Source organism: Durio zibethinus, chromosome 18, assembly GCF_047325235.1.
Source record: "Durio zibethinus cultivar Kanyao isolate XHJ-2024 chromosome 18, ASM4732523v1, whole genome shotgun sequence".
Classification (NCBI taxonomy): domain Eukaryota; kingdom Viridiplantae; phylum Streptophyta; class Magnoliopsida; order Malvales; family Malvaceae; genus Durio; species Durio zibethinus.
Genome location: NC_143179.1, coordinates 8,362,245 through 8,377,402, shown reverse-complemented (window position 1 = coordinate 8,377,402; position 15,158 = coordinate 8,362,245). Strand labels below are relative to the sequence as shown.

General features: G+C 26.2%; 1 protein-coding gene and 1 pseudogene across 2 annotated transcripts; both read right to left on the bottom strand.

Moving 5' to 3' along the window:
* Positions 1-7,331, bottom strand: LOC111300406 (uncharacterized; annotated as a pseudogene). Its single transcript, XR_016330130.1, has 4 exons — positions 7,307-7,331; positions 7,005-7,195; positions 952-1,433; positions 1-830 (listed from the first exon to the last, which is right to left on the bottom strand). The product of XR_016330130.1 is annotated as an uncharacterized LOC111300406 (transcript).
* A 4,784-nt stretch (positions 7,332-12,115) lies between these two features.
* LOC111300405 (transcription factor MYB114-like) lies at positions 12,116-13,775 on the bottom strand. Its single transcript, XM_022896043.2, has 3 exons — positions 13,390-13,775; positions 13,170-13,299; positions 12,116-13,063 (listed from the first exon to the last, which is right to left on the bottom strand). Exons 1-3 carry the CDS (start codon positions 13,529-13,531, stop codon positions 12,736-12,738), a joined length of 600 nt encoding a protein of 199 aa, XP_022751778.1. The 5' UTR covers positions 13,532-13,775; the 3' UTR covers positions 12,116-12,735.
* Positions 13,776-15,158: the final 1,383 nt, after the last annotated feature.

The following is a 15,158-nucleotide window of genomic DNA, read 5'->3' as shown; positions in this document are numbered from 1 at the left end:
GCGCTTCTTACCATTTTCTTTGCTCTTCCTGAAATACTTGTTTATATTCTCCCATTTTCCTTTTGCACCTTTTGGCACTTCTTGGATAACCAAGGGAAGCCACGAAAGAGGTTACCTCTTCCCAAAGAGACCCCTTTAATCCAGGTTCTAGAAACTTTGATTCTAAGTTACATCGCACTTGAATCAAGGCCTCAACTTTAGCTCTACGCCACCTGCTATTGTTATCAACCTTCGTGTTCTCATTGAAGGGTTCGATTGCACTTTCTGGCTACAGCCACAATATAGCCCTGTCAGGAAGATTGGTACTTTGACCAGTAATTTTCTCCAAATACTAAACAATTAGAACCTCTCTACTTGAAGCTAAAGCTTGTTCAAGTGCTCTTGCAATGGCTTCTCTATTACGCTTTTCAGCCTCTTATCACCTCCATTATTCCTCTTTCACTGACCTTTCTTTATCCATTCTTTCAATCACTTCCAAAAACCTTTGATGGAGATACCCTTGATGATCCTCTTCTTCTTTTGAATCTTCCTTAATGAAGCTTCTTCTCCAATAGAAGTCTCTGATCCATGATCAACCTCAGTTGCAACATTACCAACCCCACGATTGGCACGTACTTTACGCCTTTGAAATTCACTTAAGTGCATGGAAAGACCAACATTTGCAGGTGAATTCTCACCAGTGAGAGCAGACCCAGAACGAGCTTGAGCAGTTTCTCCACCCTTTGCAAGAACATAAATAGCTTCAATCTCACCAAAGAGTCTATATTTGCTACTGATCAAATTCTTGTTTCTAGCTCCATGCCCGCTACATTGCTCTGGTTAGGGGCTTCCTGGTAACATTTATACGAACACATGGGTGACAAAGAGGTCGATTTTGAAAACAAAAATGCGAACTTTGTCATTGAAAAAGTTTATAAGGTACTACTTTAAACATTAATTATAATAAATTACCAAAAGGGTTCTTTCATGGGAGAATCTTCTCGGGGATGCCAACAATGGGGCATCAAGAGGCGATGTTGTTGTGGCCGACAACTTTCTGAAACATGTTGCTCATTTCCATGGAGAAAAGAAGCATCATTTTGTTGATGATTGAAATCTAAAGCATCCTCCTTTTCCCTACTATTTTTAATAAGGCCCAACTTGAAATTGACAACCAAAAGTTGGTGGGCATGGTGATGATGATGATGATGATGATGATGAAGAAGAGGCTCAGCTTGTTGTTGGAATGGTTGAAACTGTTGATGATGATGATGTTGGAAAAGCTCATGGATAACAGGACCCGAATGTTTCTGGAAAAGGTTTTCGTGTTGTTTCTGTCTCTGTCGAGAATACAAAGGGTAATTAGAAGGAAAAACAGATTGTTGTTGTTGATTATGAGGATTGGAAATGGAGAAAACTGACCAAGAACTGCCATCATCCATTAACTGCAGTTGCTGTAGATCATGGCCACTATATTTAATATAATGCATAGATTTTTTTTAAAGGATTTTGTTTTGGTGTAGAATATAATGTTATATAATGCACATGTAATTTGTATCACTAAAAATTCATTTTAATAAATAAATTTTTTGATATTATGATAATTATGTTAAATACTAATAATTTAATTCTAATTTTAATGTAATATAAGTAAATGTTAATAATTTTTATATAATTTTGATTTTGATAAACTTTGATAAAATTTTGATAACGATTGATACAATTTTGATAATTTCTGATAAAATTTTAATAATCCCTCCATATAATTTTAGTAATTTTTATAAATTATAATATATTTTTAGTAATTATTGATAAAATTTATACCATTATATATTTAACAATAGATCTCTATAAGAAAACTCGGGTTTAGTTCTAGTAGTATAAGATAATTTTTTTATACAATAACATTATTAGTTTATTTAAATTTAGAATTTTTGTTCACTAAATATTTTTTATTGAATAGGTATGCCAAATTTATCTACTCTCCCAAAATAAAATTTTTAGCTTTATTTTTGCTAGTAACCAAAATTCAATTCCTGACAACTTTAAGTTTAAAAAAAAATTATCAATGATTAAAAATTAAATTATTATCGATTTACTATTATATTATTAATGATTTACTATTAAACTATCAATATTATACTACTAAATTATTAATAATTTATTACTAAATTAGTATTAATTTACCACTATTTTATAAATGATTTACTATTAAATTATGATTGATTTATTACTAAATTATTAATGATTTACTGCTAAGTTACTGATAATTTATTGTAAAATTATAATTGGTTTACTATTAATTTATTGATAATTTACTACAAAGTTTTTAATGATTCATTATCAAGTTATAATTCATGCATATTAAATTATTCATAATTTACTATTAAGATATTATTTATTAACTATTAAGTTATTGATGATTAACTACTATTAAATTATATTAATTTACTTGTAAGTTTTGAATGATTAACAATTAAATTATCATTTATTTACTATTAAGTTATTTATAATTTATTACTAAATTTATCAATTAATTACTATTAAATTGAAACGATTTGTTATTAAGTTATCACTAATTTATCATTAAGTTATTATTAATCTATTATTAAGTTATCAATTATTAATTACTATGTTGTCACTTATTTTTTGTTAATCTATCATTAATTTATTAATATGTTGTTATGTATTTACGAGATAATCTTTTTTTATATACAAGATAATCTTTTTTTTTATATAATAACATTATTATTTTATTCAAATTTATAATTTTTTCACTAAATTTTTATTAAATATGTTTATGGTAAGTTTATTCTAATGTTTAAAATGAAAGTTTTGACTTCATTTTGGTTAGTACTTAGGGTTCAATCCTTGGTAACTTCAAATATAATAAAAGTTATCAACGATTGACAATTAAGTTATCAATTATTTACTACAAAAGTTATCAATGATGTATTACTAATTTATAAATGATTTGTCATTAAGTTATAAATGATTTATCAATCATTGTTGGTAAATTACCATTATTGATGATTTATTATAAAGTTATAACTAATTTACTATTAATTTATCCATAATTTACTAAAAAGTTATCAATAATTAACTAATTTACTACTAAATATCACTCATTTATAACTAAGTTATTAGTAATTTGTTATTTCGTTATTAGTGATTTATTGCTAAGTTGTCAATTTATTACTAAATTATCAATGATTTACTATTATATTTTTATATATTTATTATTATGTTATTGTTAATTTATTACTTAATTTTTAATTATTTATCACAAAATTATCATTGATTTACCATTAAATTATTTATGATTCACTAATAAGTTATTACTATTTTATATTAAATTATACATGATTTACTATTAAGTTATAAATAATTAACTATTATGTTATCGATGATTTACTATTATGTTATATTGATTTACTTTTAAATTTTCAATGAATAACTACTAAATTATCAATTATTTACTACTAATTTATAATTTATTTATTATTAAATTGTTTATTATTTACTATTGTCATTTGATTACTATTAAACTAAAAATGATTTACTATTATATTATCACTCATTTACTATTAAGTTATCATTGATTTTTTATTAAGTTATCAATAATTAACTACTAAGTTATCACTTATTTTTGTTAAGTTATCTTTAACTTAGTACTACACTGTTAAGCATTTATAATTATATTGTAATTAATGTACCATTAAATATTATGTATTTATTATTGTATTATTCCATATTTGCAAAAAAGTTATCAACTATTAACTATTAAATTATCATTCATTTACTATTAAATTATTACTAACTTACTATTAAGTATCGATAATTACTATTAAGTTATATTGATTATATTTAAGTTTTCAATGATTTATTATTAAGTTATTAATTATCCACTACTATGTTATTATGGATTTATATATATCAAAAAAATAATCATAATATACACTAGATGATGTAATTTGTAAAGTAGAGAAAGATAGAAGAAAAGTTTGAATGTAAATGAATTAAAAACTATGAGTAAATACTTTTAATTTACAATCAATAGCTTAAAACATAATAATAAGTTAAAATAATAAATTTTCATACTATTGCAAAGACTAAAACTAAATTAAATAAATATATACAATATACCTTAAGTCAACATTTCTAAGATATTTTTCAAAAAATTTTAGTTTATAATAAAATAATTCATATTAAGATAAGCTTTATTAATGATTTGATTTAATTATTAGTGTAGATGTTTTCATACTTGCTAGCAAAATACAATTACATATAAAAAAATTAAAAATTTTGAAATGTTCTATTATCATTGGAAGTAATAAATTTTGCCTTATATTTCCATTTTTTAGTATATAATTTTGGGTAAAATTGTGTTATATATGTGATAAAAGCAATAAGAATCATTTTACTAAATAAAATTTATAAAAATTAAACAGACCATAATTTTAAAAATATTAAATTTATAATAATTACCTTTGCATTCTACATAAAAATTTTCTTTTACCAAACAAAAGAATGGTATATTTTTAATTATTATTTTATTGTTATTTCCATCATTTCATAATGATTTTTTGATATTTTGATGCCAATTAACTTCTTTATTTGAAAAAAGTAAAGAATATTGTAAAGGATCATTGTAAAAGATCATTATAAAAGATCATAGCAACTTAATTAATGTTTAATTTTTTACTATCTTCCTATATAAGTATAAATTATTATATTCTTATTAAATAAAATGTTTGAATTGTTTCCCTTAATGTATTTAACAACAACTTGATTAAAAAATGAATAATTATAAACACATTTATCTATATTAATATTTTTGTAATACAAATTTCAAAATTCTCAAAAGAGGATTTATCCTTTAATATTTGTAAGACTTTGATTTTTTTTTAGAATTATTATTAGTATCTTTACCGTTTTTGCACTTAAATTTTTATTGTATTATATTCTCATTCTATTTTAAAATTATTATTTGTGTCATAAAAATATAACTAAACTAATATGAATTAATCAACTCGAACTTAAAATAATTCAAAACTCAAATTGAGTATAAAAAAAAAATTTTACTCATTTTAAATTTTAATTTAATTAACCATAATATAATACACATAATTATAAAAATAAACTAACTTAGACTTAATTTCAATTGATTTTAAAGTAAAGAACTTAGTAGTTATTTAAAACCCGAAATAATTGAATATAATTAAAATCTAAATCGAAATAGTAACCCAATTAAAATTTAATGTTTTTTATTCATTTTCTGTAACAATTTAAAAGTTTATTATTTAAGCTTTTTTTTCCTTCGACTTCAATTTTTTATTTTTCTTGGCTTTATGATTGAATTAGTTCATTTAATTTTTAAAAATATTTTTAAACTGAAATTATAATTATAAGTAATTTAGTATAATTTTTTTATTTGAATTTAAGACAATTTGAATCTAGTTTTTTAAATAAAGAGAAACATGAACTAATTATTGAATCAAATTTGTTCAATTGCATAAGTAAATAATTAAATACACTATGAATAGAAATAGATGATAAAACTTAACTCAACCTAATTGTTCATTAATCATAAGTTTAAAATCTAACTCGAAATTATGAAAAAGTCAAAATTCAAAATGATTAAAATACTAAATATACAATTAAATAAAGATTTATCAAATAAATTTTGTTAATAAATGCCTTTAAATCACTTTTAACTTTAGTTAAATTACAATTTATAGTAATATTTTTATATTAAATGTAATAGTGATAATTAATTCAATAAATTTCAATTCTTTTGAACAAATATTATCTAATTTAGCAACCCTAAAAATTTTGATACAATTGTGAATATTTTTAAACTGACATAAAGGAGAAAATGAAAAAGTATATAATATATTTTCAAATAAAATAGTTTCATATTAATCCTAAAAAAATTTGAAATCAATAGATTTGTATATTTTTAATTGAACATCATATAGTATTAACATTCTTTGTTATATAGAAAAGATGGAGTTATACCTAAACAATCAATTTTTTGTCTCATTTTTCTGCTTAGGATAATCTTTCATTGTTACTTCCATCAATTGAATGTAATTGTACGTTCTATCAATTGAAAACTTAATTTTTACTTTATTTAAAAAATTTTATTATACATAAATTTTTATTATATAAAAATATTTGTCATAACATATAAATTTGAAAATCTATAGCTAGACTTAACAAATGAATGGAGTCGCCATCAATCTTTTTTACTAGGTGTGATTGACCATCTAAAGAATCTATCCTCTTAAGAAACTACTAAGCTTGACTAAAGATCCTTAAAAAAATAGGTTCGGGTCTACTAACCAGAACAGGGTTCGGGAGTTTGGTTACATGTGGAGAAGGTTATAGCACCTCCACATGCCCATCCGAATGATGGTATCATATTATTTTGAATTTATCCTATAGTCTTGAGTCTAATGGTTTCAAATTTTTATGTTGAAATATTGAAAATAATTTATAAGATTCTCCATCAATATAGTAAAACTCTTAAAAAATACTTTTCACCTCAAGAGTATTCAAGAATCTCATTTGATTTTTTGAAGAGGCTCTCCGTCGTCGAAAAAAGTTAATTGTTTATTACTTTTTATTATTATCATTTTTTGTTGAAAATATATCTAATTATTTCACCATTTGAGTCAAATTAGAAATATTTTCTCTTTTGAATTTCTAAAATTTCTATAATTTAGGCCTATTTAAAAATTCTCCCATGCAAAGCCAATAATACCTACTTGCAAGAAGCCTTCATGACTTTGGTCCGAATTGGATATTTCCTCACGTGCTTCTCTTTAAAAGTTATTGTTTTTTAAAGAAAGACAAGTCTTTGTTAAGGAATACCCACGAATTTCGAGTGTGTTTTCTTCAAGCCTGACTTTTGCTGTGGTACTAGAGCCTAAAGTTATGGTTGATGGAAGACAATATTTCTTAACTAATGGTGCTTGTAATGGCAAAGTGCTTAGACGGTGCTATCAAAGCTTAGATACTCGTGTGGTATTGATGATAATGGTGGCAGAAGATCTGTGTTGATGGTGATTATTCTCATATAGTAGTAAAGACTGCAACAATGAAGATGGTGATCCAGCAGAGATGACAGTAGGATAAACGTGTTCTCCAAACTCTATGTACCTCTTTTTTATCTGTATTTCTTCTCTAAATTCTGTGTATGTGGGAGTATCTATTTATAAGGTTCTAATTTAAAGAATCCGAATAGAATTTTACTCCTTTTAAATTTTAATTTCAGTCTTTAAATCCAATTTAAACACCTCACTCACAGTCCTACACTAACTCAACTTGTCAAGTTTTTTTTCCATTTTTTCCATTTATTATTTATTTAATCAACAGACCAAATTAAGTAGAATCTCGGATAGATTAGGGTGTCTATAATATTAAAATATATAATTTTAAAAAATAAAATAAAATAAAATAAAATCTTAACCTTGTACTTGACATGTTTTATTAAGAAAATTTCAATTCTAAAACTAACAAACTTGTTATGTAATACTTATACAATATATAATGATTTTATTTTCAGCATTAACAACATAAATTTTTATAAATGAATGTAACTTTGGCATAAACACATTAAAAAGATAGTTCCAATTAATTTTGTCAAACCTTATAAGAATTTACCAAAAATAATTAATTTTACTTCATTTGATAATTTTTTACTTAAAATAATTCATGTTAAGTTGTTCAACCACATAGATGACAAAGAAAAAAAAACAATTTAATATAATTGAAAAAGATTAAATAATCTTAAGATATAAATTAATCATATATTTAAACATATTAAGATCAAAGTTGAGAGAAAATTAAATCAATTATTATTTCAATCAAAGTGAACAATTCCTATGAGAATTTGATATGACCAATCTTGAGTTGGTGGTAGCTTTACCATCTCCTAAATTATCTAATTCTTTTGGTAGAAAGTATAATTAAAATGTTCAACGAATCACATAATGCTACTTGTTGGTGAAGATGTGCAATTGATTTGTATTTGATTTGATATTAATTTTTGTTTATAAGAAGAATAATTATTAAATTCTAAAGGAAAAAAATATAAAAGGGAAATTAATTATAAACGTCATATTAAAGTGTAAGAATGATATATTAAAAATTATTTCAATGGACTAAAAAGATTTAATTATATTATCAATAATTAAATTATCAACTAATAAAGTATATAGATAGTAAAATCATTATCATACATATATAGTTAATATATTAAAACAAAAAATTGAAAGAAAAAAATTAAAAGATATGCTTAAATGACTTAATTATGATTATTTTGAATAAATTTATTTATCAACATAAATTACTTATACAATTATATTTGCAACAATTAAAGAAACAAATTTTATATAATTATTTTATTCTTAAACACATTAAGCTTTTATATCGTTTTATTTGTATTTTTATTTGATATGAAAAATCATTTTACTTATAGACAAAAGAGTTTAATAATAAAAATAAAATCATTTAAATTAAATTTTATAACAAAATCATTAAAGATCTTTAATCAAACAATTTTAATATTTTTGGAATAAAAATTTTATTAAGGGATTAGTCAATCAATTTTAGCAATTTTTTATTTTAATTATTAAAAAAAGTCTAATAATAAAAAAATTATTTAAATTAAATTTTATAAAAATATTTACTAAAAGTATTTTAGTCAATTACTTTTAAATTTTTAAAATTTTAAAGTTTAAATTTAAAGTACTTTTATTTCTCATAAATTCTATTTTTATTTTTAATTGATTTAAATTAAACTTAAATAAATTAATAAAAATTATATATTTAAGGATAAATGCATTAATTTAAAATTTTATGGGGTATATTAGTAGATTACTATTAATAATTTTGGAGTTCACACTTATATATGTAGACACTCCAATCTATCCAGAGGTCTACTTTTGATTTTTGCTAATAAAAAAAACAAAAAAAATGAAGAAAAAGGTAGTTGAGTTTGTGTGAAATTGTTGAAATTAGTTTGTAAAGTTGAAATTGGGTTTAAGGTTAAAATTCAAAGGAAATTTGGATTCCTTTCTAGATTGGAGTTCTCATATTCAAAACCTTATAAATATATGTTTACACAGATCACACAAACACACACAAAAAGTTAGAAAGAGAGGTAGAAATAAGAGAAAACAGTCAAAAAAAATTTTCAAAGATTTTTTGGGGTTTAAAAAAAAAAGAAGAGAATTTTTTTTGGAAAAATCTAGAAAATTCCTAGATTTTGGTGATTTTTTTCAATCTTTGTCTCAAACCGAGTCAAGCCGAGCTGCTTTTCGAGCCGTTCTAGCTTTTTTTCTTACAGTTGAGCCAAGCTGAGCAGCCTCCTGTTTTGGGTTTTTTTTTCACTTTATTTATTTAAAGTATTTTTGCATGATTAAATTTTAGGAAAAAATAAAAATAAAAAAAGTAAAAAATAAAATAAATTTTGGGAATAAATATTAATTATCCAAAAATTTATAAAAATTTCAAATGATAAATTTCTATAAAATTTTTATGTGAGAAATTTTATCTAAATTTATCCCAAATGAGGGAATAATTTAGATAGAGTTTTAATAATAATAATTAATATTTATTTTCAAAACAAGAATAAAAATAAAAATAAAAAATTTTGATAAAAATTTTGAAATTAAATACAAATTACCCAATGATGAGATTCTTAGAAATTTCAAATGGTAAATTTCTAATAAAATCTCTATATGAGAAATTTTCTCTAAATTTGTCCCAAATGATAAAATAATTTATATGAAATTTCAATAAAAGTAATTGTATTCTTTTTCAAATTTGGTTGAAAATATTTTATAATTATCCAATGATGAGATTCTTAAAAATTTCAAATGATAAATTCTTAAGAAATCTCTACGTGAGAAATTTCTTTAAATTTGTCCTAAATGGTGGATGAATTTAAATAAAATTTCAATAAAAAATAATTGTCATATTATTTTTCTTCCAAAGATAAAAAATAAATGAAGAGAAAATATTTTTAAATTGACCAAAATGATGAAAAATTTAGAAATAAGCCCAAATTGTGAAAAATTTAGAAATCCAACAAAAAAATAGAGAATTTTTAAATAGACCCAAATGGTGAAAAATTTAGAAATTAAAAAAATATTTTTAATTTAGCCCAAATTGTGGAATAATTAAATATATTTTCAACCAAAAAATCAAAAAAATAATTAAACTTTTTTTCTGACGATGGAGCCTCTTAAAAAAATAAATGTGATCCTTAAATACTCTTGATGTGAAGAAATATTTTTAAGAATTCTACCAAATTGAAGGAAGAATCTTATAAATTATTTTCAATATTTCAACATAAAAAAACTTAAAATCATTAGAATCGAGATCCTATGATAAATTTAAAATAAAATGATACCATCTTTCGGATAGGTATATGGGGGTGCTATAACATTCTGCACACGTAATCAAACTCCCGAATCATGTTTTGATTAGTAAACTCGAACCTATTCTTTTAAGAATCTTTAGTCAAGCTTAGGAGTTTCTTAAGATGATAAATTCTTTAGGTGATCAATCACACCTAACTAAAAAAGATTGGTGGCAACTCCATCCGTTATATATATATACAAATCAAATAATCATAATCACATTGTTTGCAATTTCATTATATTATAACTGTAAAAGTGATGCTTTTTGTGCGTGTATCAGGGATTCAGGTCTGTTCAAAATGTGTTTTCTTTTTTCTGCCCTCCACAACTATCCCACAAAATTTGGTCCTATAATGGTGATCAAGTTGATATATGTACATGCAAATATAGTTTTTCTTCTAAAGGGAAATTAATCAAATGCATATATTCTTAATCAATCCCTGCCATAGATTGTAATGGAACCATGAGAGCATCTTCAATTTCCCATGTCGATGGGATATGGGAACTATTGCTATTTACTAAATATGATTGATTTTGTTAGATTAAATGTTTTTCTTGTCTTACTTCTATGTTGGAGGAGAAGGGCTAACGGTAGATTTTAAGGTAAATTTAAAGGAGACAAGATCAAGGTTTTTTTATGTTAGATTTTAATGGTAGATGTTAGTAAACCAGCTTGTATGCTATCATAGAATTCAACATGTTTCTTCAAATTTCTGCTGTGTTTGCAAATTCAAATAGTATTAAACCAGAGATTTAAGCAAACGTTCACTTAAACTCATTAGAGCCCAAATGGCCCAAAGTCTATAACAAAGGTTAAAAGGTGATAATCCTAATCGACCCAAATTCACCACAGTAACTTTGTTTTGTTTTAGATAACTTTTATTTTCTCAAAGTACTATATATTTTCCAGAATGAGTAACTTTAAAAAGTCTTAAAAGTTTGAGGGGGACTGATGATTGTAGGGAGGGCCATGCAGTTGGGGTGCAAGGCATTAGGCAGTGCAGTGGTGCTTACTTTTCCTCTTTTGTTTTTCCAATTCTTTCTCAACATAATTCGCTTTTGGAATGCAATGTAACACAGAAGGGGACAAAACTCCCCCTTGGTCTGCCTTGATCCACAAAAGCACTTCAGGTTCTGTTCATGGACTAACATTTGAGACTCAAGAATAAAATGTTTCCCACTTGAAATTTGGATTTGAGACTCAAGAATTGGCAGTGTTGATATTATTGTCATTTTTTCTTACCCTATAACCATAGGACATTTTATTTGTTTTCTGTCATAATTAAATGAAAGTGACATTTGTTTATGTGAAGTAATTATTTTTATCCAAGCTTCTCTGTGTCTGGACTTGAAACAGGAAAAATGTGTCTGAGTTGGATGAAAACAAGACCAATTGGCTAATAGGGGCAGACCCAGAGCAGATGAAAATGATGTTAAGGGATAATTAAGAAAGGTCATTTTGTAAAGCCACCAGTGGAAAACCCTCTGGCGAATCTTCTACAGCTGCGAGTCTCAACCTTGGAAGGAGAGAAATGGGCCATCTGCGGAAGGCTGATAAAACCAGCTTTTCATCTTGAGAAGTTAATGGTTTCCAATTACTCTCCTTTTCCGCCAAACATTTTTCAGTGTCAATCTGCATTTTAAGTAAACAATGAAATCAAACTAATCTAATTTCATCATACATGACAGAAAGAACTATATATATAGACAAATCTACGTTGTGTTATGTTTTTTGGTTTATTTTGGATCTTAATGAATCGCCATGGAGTTGTGGCGCCATTGTTATACCTTGAGAGCATGTAGATACACACTAGTGCCAAAGGCAGAAGGAAAAAGATATCAAAAGAGTTGCAAGTATAATGATGTCGTTTAAGCATTAAACTCATTTTAGTGTGAGCCCCTACCAAGTCTTGTTGCTTTTCTCTTTAGTTTATGTCTGAAATAATAAAACACAACTTCACTTTTCCAACTTTAATGATCAGCGTTTGATCTTTTCATCGTTTTTTAATGGCAGACTTTCACTTCTGGACAGTTCCAAGGTCGAAATTGGAGATGAACAAGACAATTGCAGATTTCTTGTTGGGAGTAGCCAAGCCTACCCTTTGAAATAGAACAATCCGAATTATACTTGGATGGGGAAAAAAAAAAGGAAAGATGATATTCCAATTGTTAATCCAAGGAAAAACCTTAGTCACCATTAGGACAGAGAACTGAAACTGGAGGATTTTCCTTGGATTACCAAAGACTCTTTGGCCATAGCAGCTGAAGAACAAATGTGCATAACTACAACAACTTGATGTAAAAAGACAAGGCATCAATGTCATGGAAAGCTACACCAGCTCTCATCCATTTCAAGAAATTGACTCATCCACTCCAAACTAAAAGGCTCCTTGCTATAAAAATCGAAGAAGGTATCACCAATGAAGCAGGATGTGGGGTCATCATCTCTCTTGGACGTGCCTTCTTCACTTTCCTTCGCTACCAAGTCCACCTCGCTTACCTTAGAATTCTTAATCACTGATTCTTGCATTCTTGAACCTCTGTTTTGCTTCTCATTCTGCTTTATTTTCTTGCTCAAACGGGAATTCCAATAGTTCTTGATTTCATTATCAGTTCGACCTGGTAGTCTTCCAGCAATCAAAGACCACCTAATTGATAACTAATGTGATTCAGTCGTTGATCAATTAATTCCACAAGTCAAAATGTACTATTGTTATAGGGAGAGGAAAAAGTAACCAGATATGTATAAGTTACCTGTTTCCAAGTAGTTTATGCAGCCTTAGTATCAAGTCTTCTTCTTGGTCTGATATGTTGCCTCTCTTTATATTGGGCCTAAGATAATTCATCCATCTCAGTCTGCAACTCTTTCCACATCTGTTCAGTCCTGAAACCAAATGGAAATCATTTTTTAAGTTAAAAAGATTGTCTGATATGTGGCTCTAAGAATGAGCTCAACAAATCATTCTCAATGAACCTGCTTTTGCTGCCACTGATTTCCACCTTCTTGGACCATGAATTTCAATGACTTGAGCAAGCTTTTGGTCTTCTTCAACTGTCCATGCTCCTCTATTGACTTCTTTCCTGGTGCATTTATTGCCTATAGGAGCCATTGACATCTTCTTTCCCTTTCTTCCAATGTTTGCAAGCAAATCTGAATTCTTTGGGCAAAACACCACAAATTATTAGAGAAAGAGAAAGAGAGGGGTAGTTATTTTATTATTTATGGTTCAGAAGCTGGTATATTGTATCAGCTCTATATATGTAGCTTTTCTAGCTACCTTTCCTTGGAAAGAATATGAACCCCAACTAACCATTTATAAATGAGAGCAAGGATTTGGAGTCTGAAAGTTTTCCAAAGGTATTGGCTGATTCGAGAATGAAAGAGAATCTAGCATGTTTATGTTCATTCACAAGATTAGTACTGTTCATGCTATATCCACATATCCAATGGCTGTTATTCTCCAATCAAACTAAAGACCCTACTTTATACAATATTATGCCACTGAGTAACAAATAAACAAAAACTGGGAAATGAATTTGCTTTTGCATGTGATGTCTTAAAATTTAGTAGAAAAATGGATTTGAGGTATGATGAGAACATGGAATAAGCTGTTTGAGGACAAAAAGTTAGTCAAATTAGAGATAAAAACGACAGTGAAAATCATCATCATTAACTTACGTGGCCTCTCTGTCATGCCGGAATATCAAAGTACACACAAAAAAGTGAGAAACATAAATAATTGTGGTAATTGGCCGAGATTCTTCTTTATCCTGACAGGGAAATATTGCTCTTATAAGCACATGATCCTTTTTTTTTTGTCACCAAAATTTCTGTTTCCCTCATTATGCTATTTTATGCTGTGCTCTCTTGTCTTCAGAACATCTTTGCTTACTGCAGGCAAGGATGCCCCCCTGGTCCTACTTTTAGCTTGGCAGAATATTATGAAATTTTTGTAAAATTTAAGAATATTTCAGAATCAAGACGGTGGTGCTCAATTCCAAAAACCAAATTCAAATCCAGATTTTTCCTGTTTAGCTTCCAGAGATACACGAAATTTTTGTCAAATTTTTAGTCTACTGACCAGGGTTCTCATGTCTCCAAGATAACTCGAACTTGATCTTTATATACATAAATTAAAGCATGGTAAAATGGTAGAAGAAAGAGTAGAAAAAGATGCGAGTCAGTCTAATCAGCTAATCCTCGAAAAATGTTATGGTTTAGATGGAAAATTGAACAGATGAGTAATATTAAGAGATGACAGTAGTGGTTTTAGCAGATGATGATTCAGGAATCGAATATCTTAGTGGATGCATATGCTTTGGCAGAGCCTGGCCTGATGTACGTGTCTTCATCTACGGCATATATGCGCATACCAAAGCTAACAATGCCGGCATATAGGACAAACGCCAGTAAAACGCACTAGCTAGCTAAACACATTAAAGCATTCAACTAAATATTTCCATCTCAGAAGGTTAAAAGTGGGAGAGGTGGGATTCCAACTTCCAACCCAGATTTCGATCCAATTTTATAAAATAAATATCTAATTTTGATTCGACCTTATTTAATATTAAAATATTATTTTTATATTTGATTTGACTTAATTCGTATTTATATAAATTTATGATTGACCTAATTTGATTCAAAATTAATTTAATAATTTAAATTTAAAATAATATTTATAAAATATTATTTTTTAATATAAATTATATTTTAATTATACATAAATGTAGTATTTTTATTAA

Coding starts and splice junctions, on each gene's coding strand:
- LOC111300405 (XM_022896043.2), bottom strand. CDS start 13,531: ATGTCAATGGCTCCTATAGGCAATAAATGCACCAGGAAAGAAGTCAAT. Junction 13,300..13,389: donor ATCAGTGGCAGCAAAAGCAG/GTTCATTGAGAA, acceptor ATTTGGTTTCAG/GACTGAACAGATGTGGAAAG. Junction 13,064..13,169: donor CATAAACTACTTGGAAACAG/GTAACTTATACA, acceptor GTTATCAATTAG/GTGGTCTTTGATTGCTGGAA.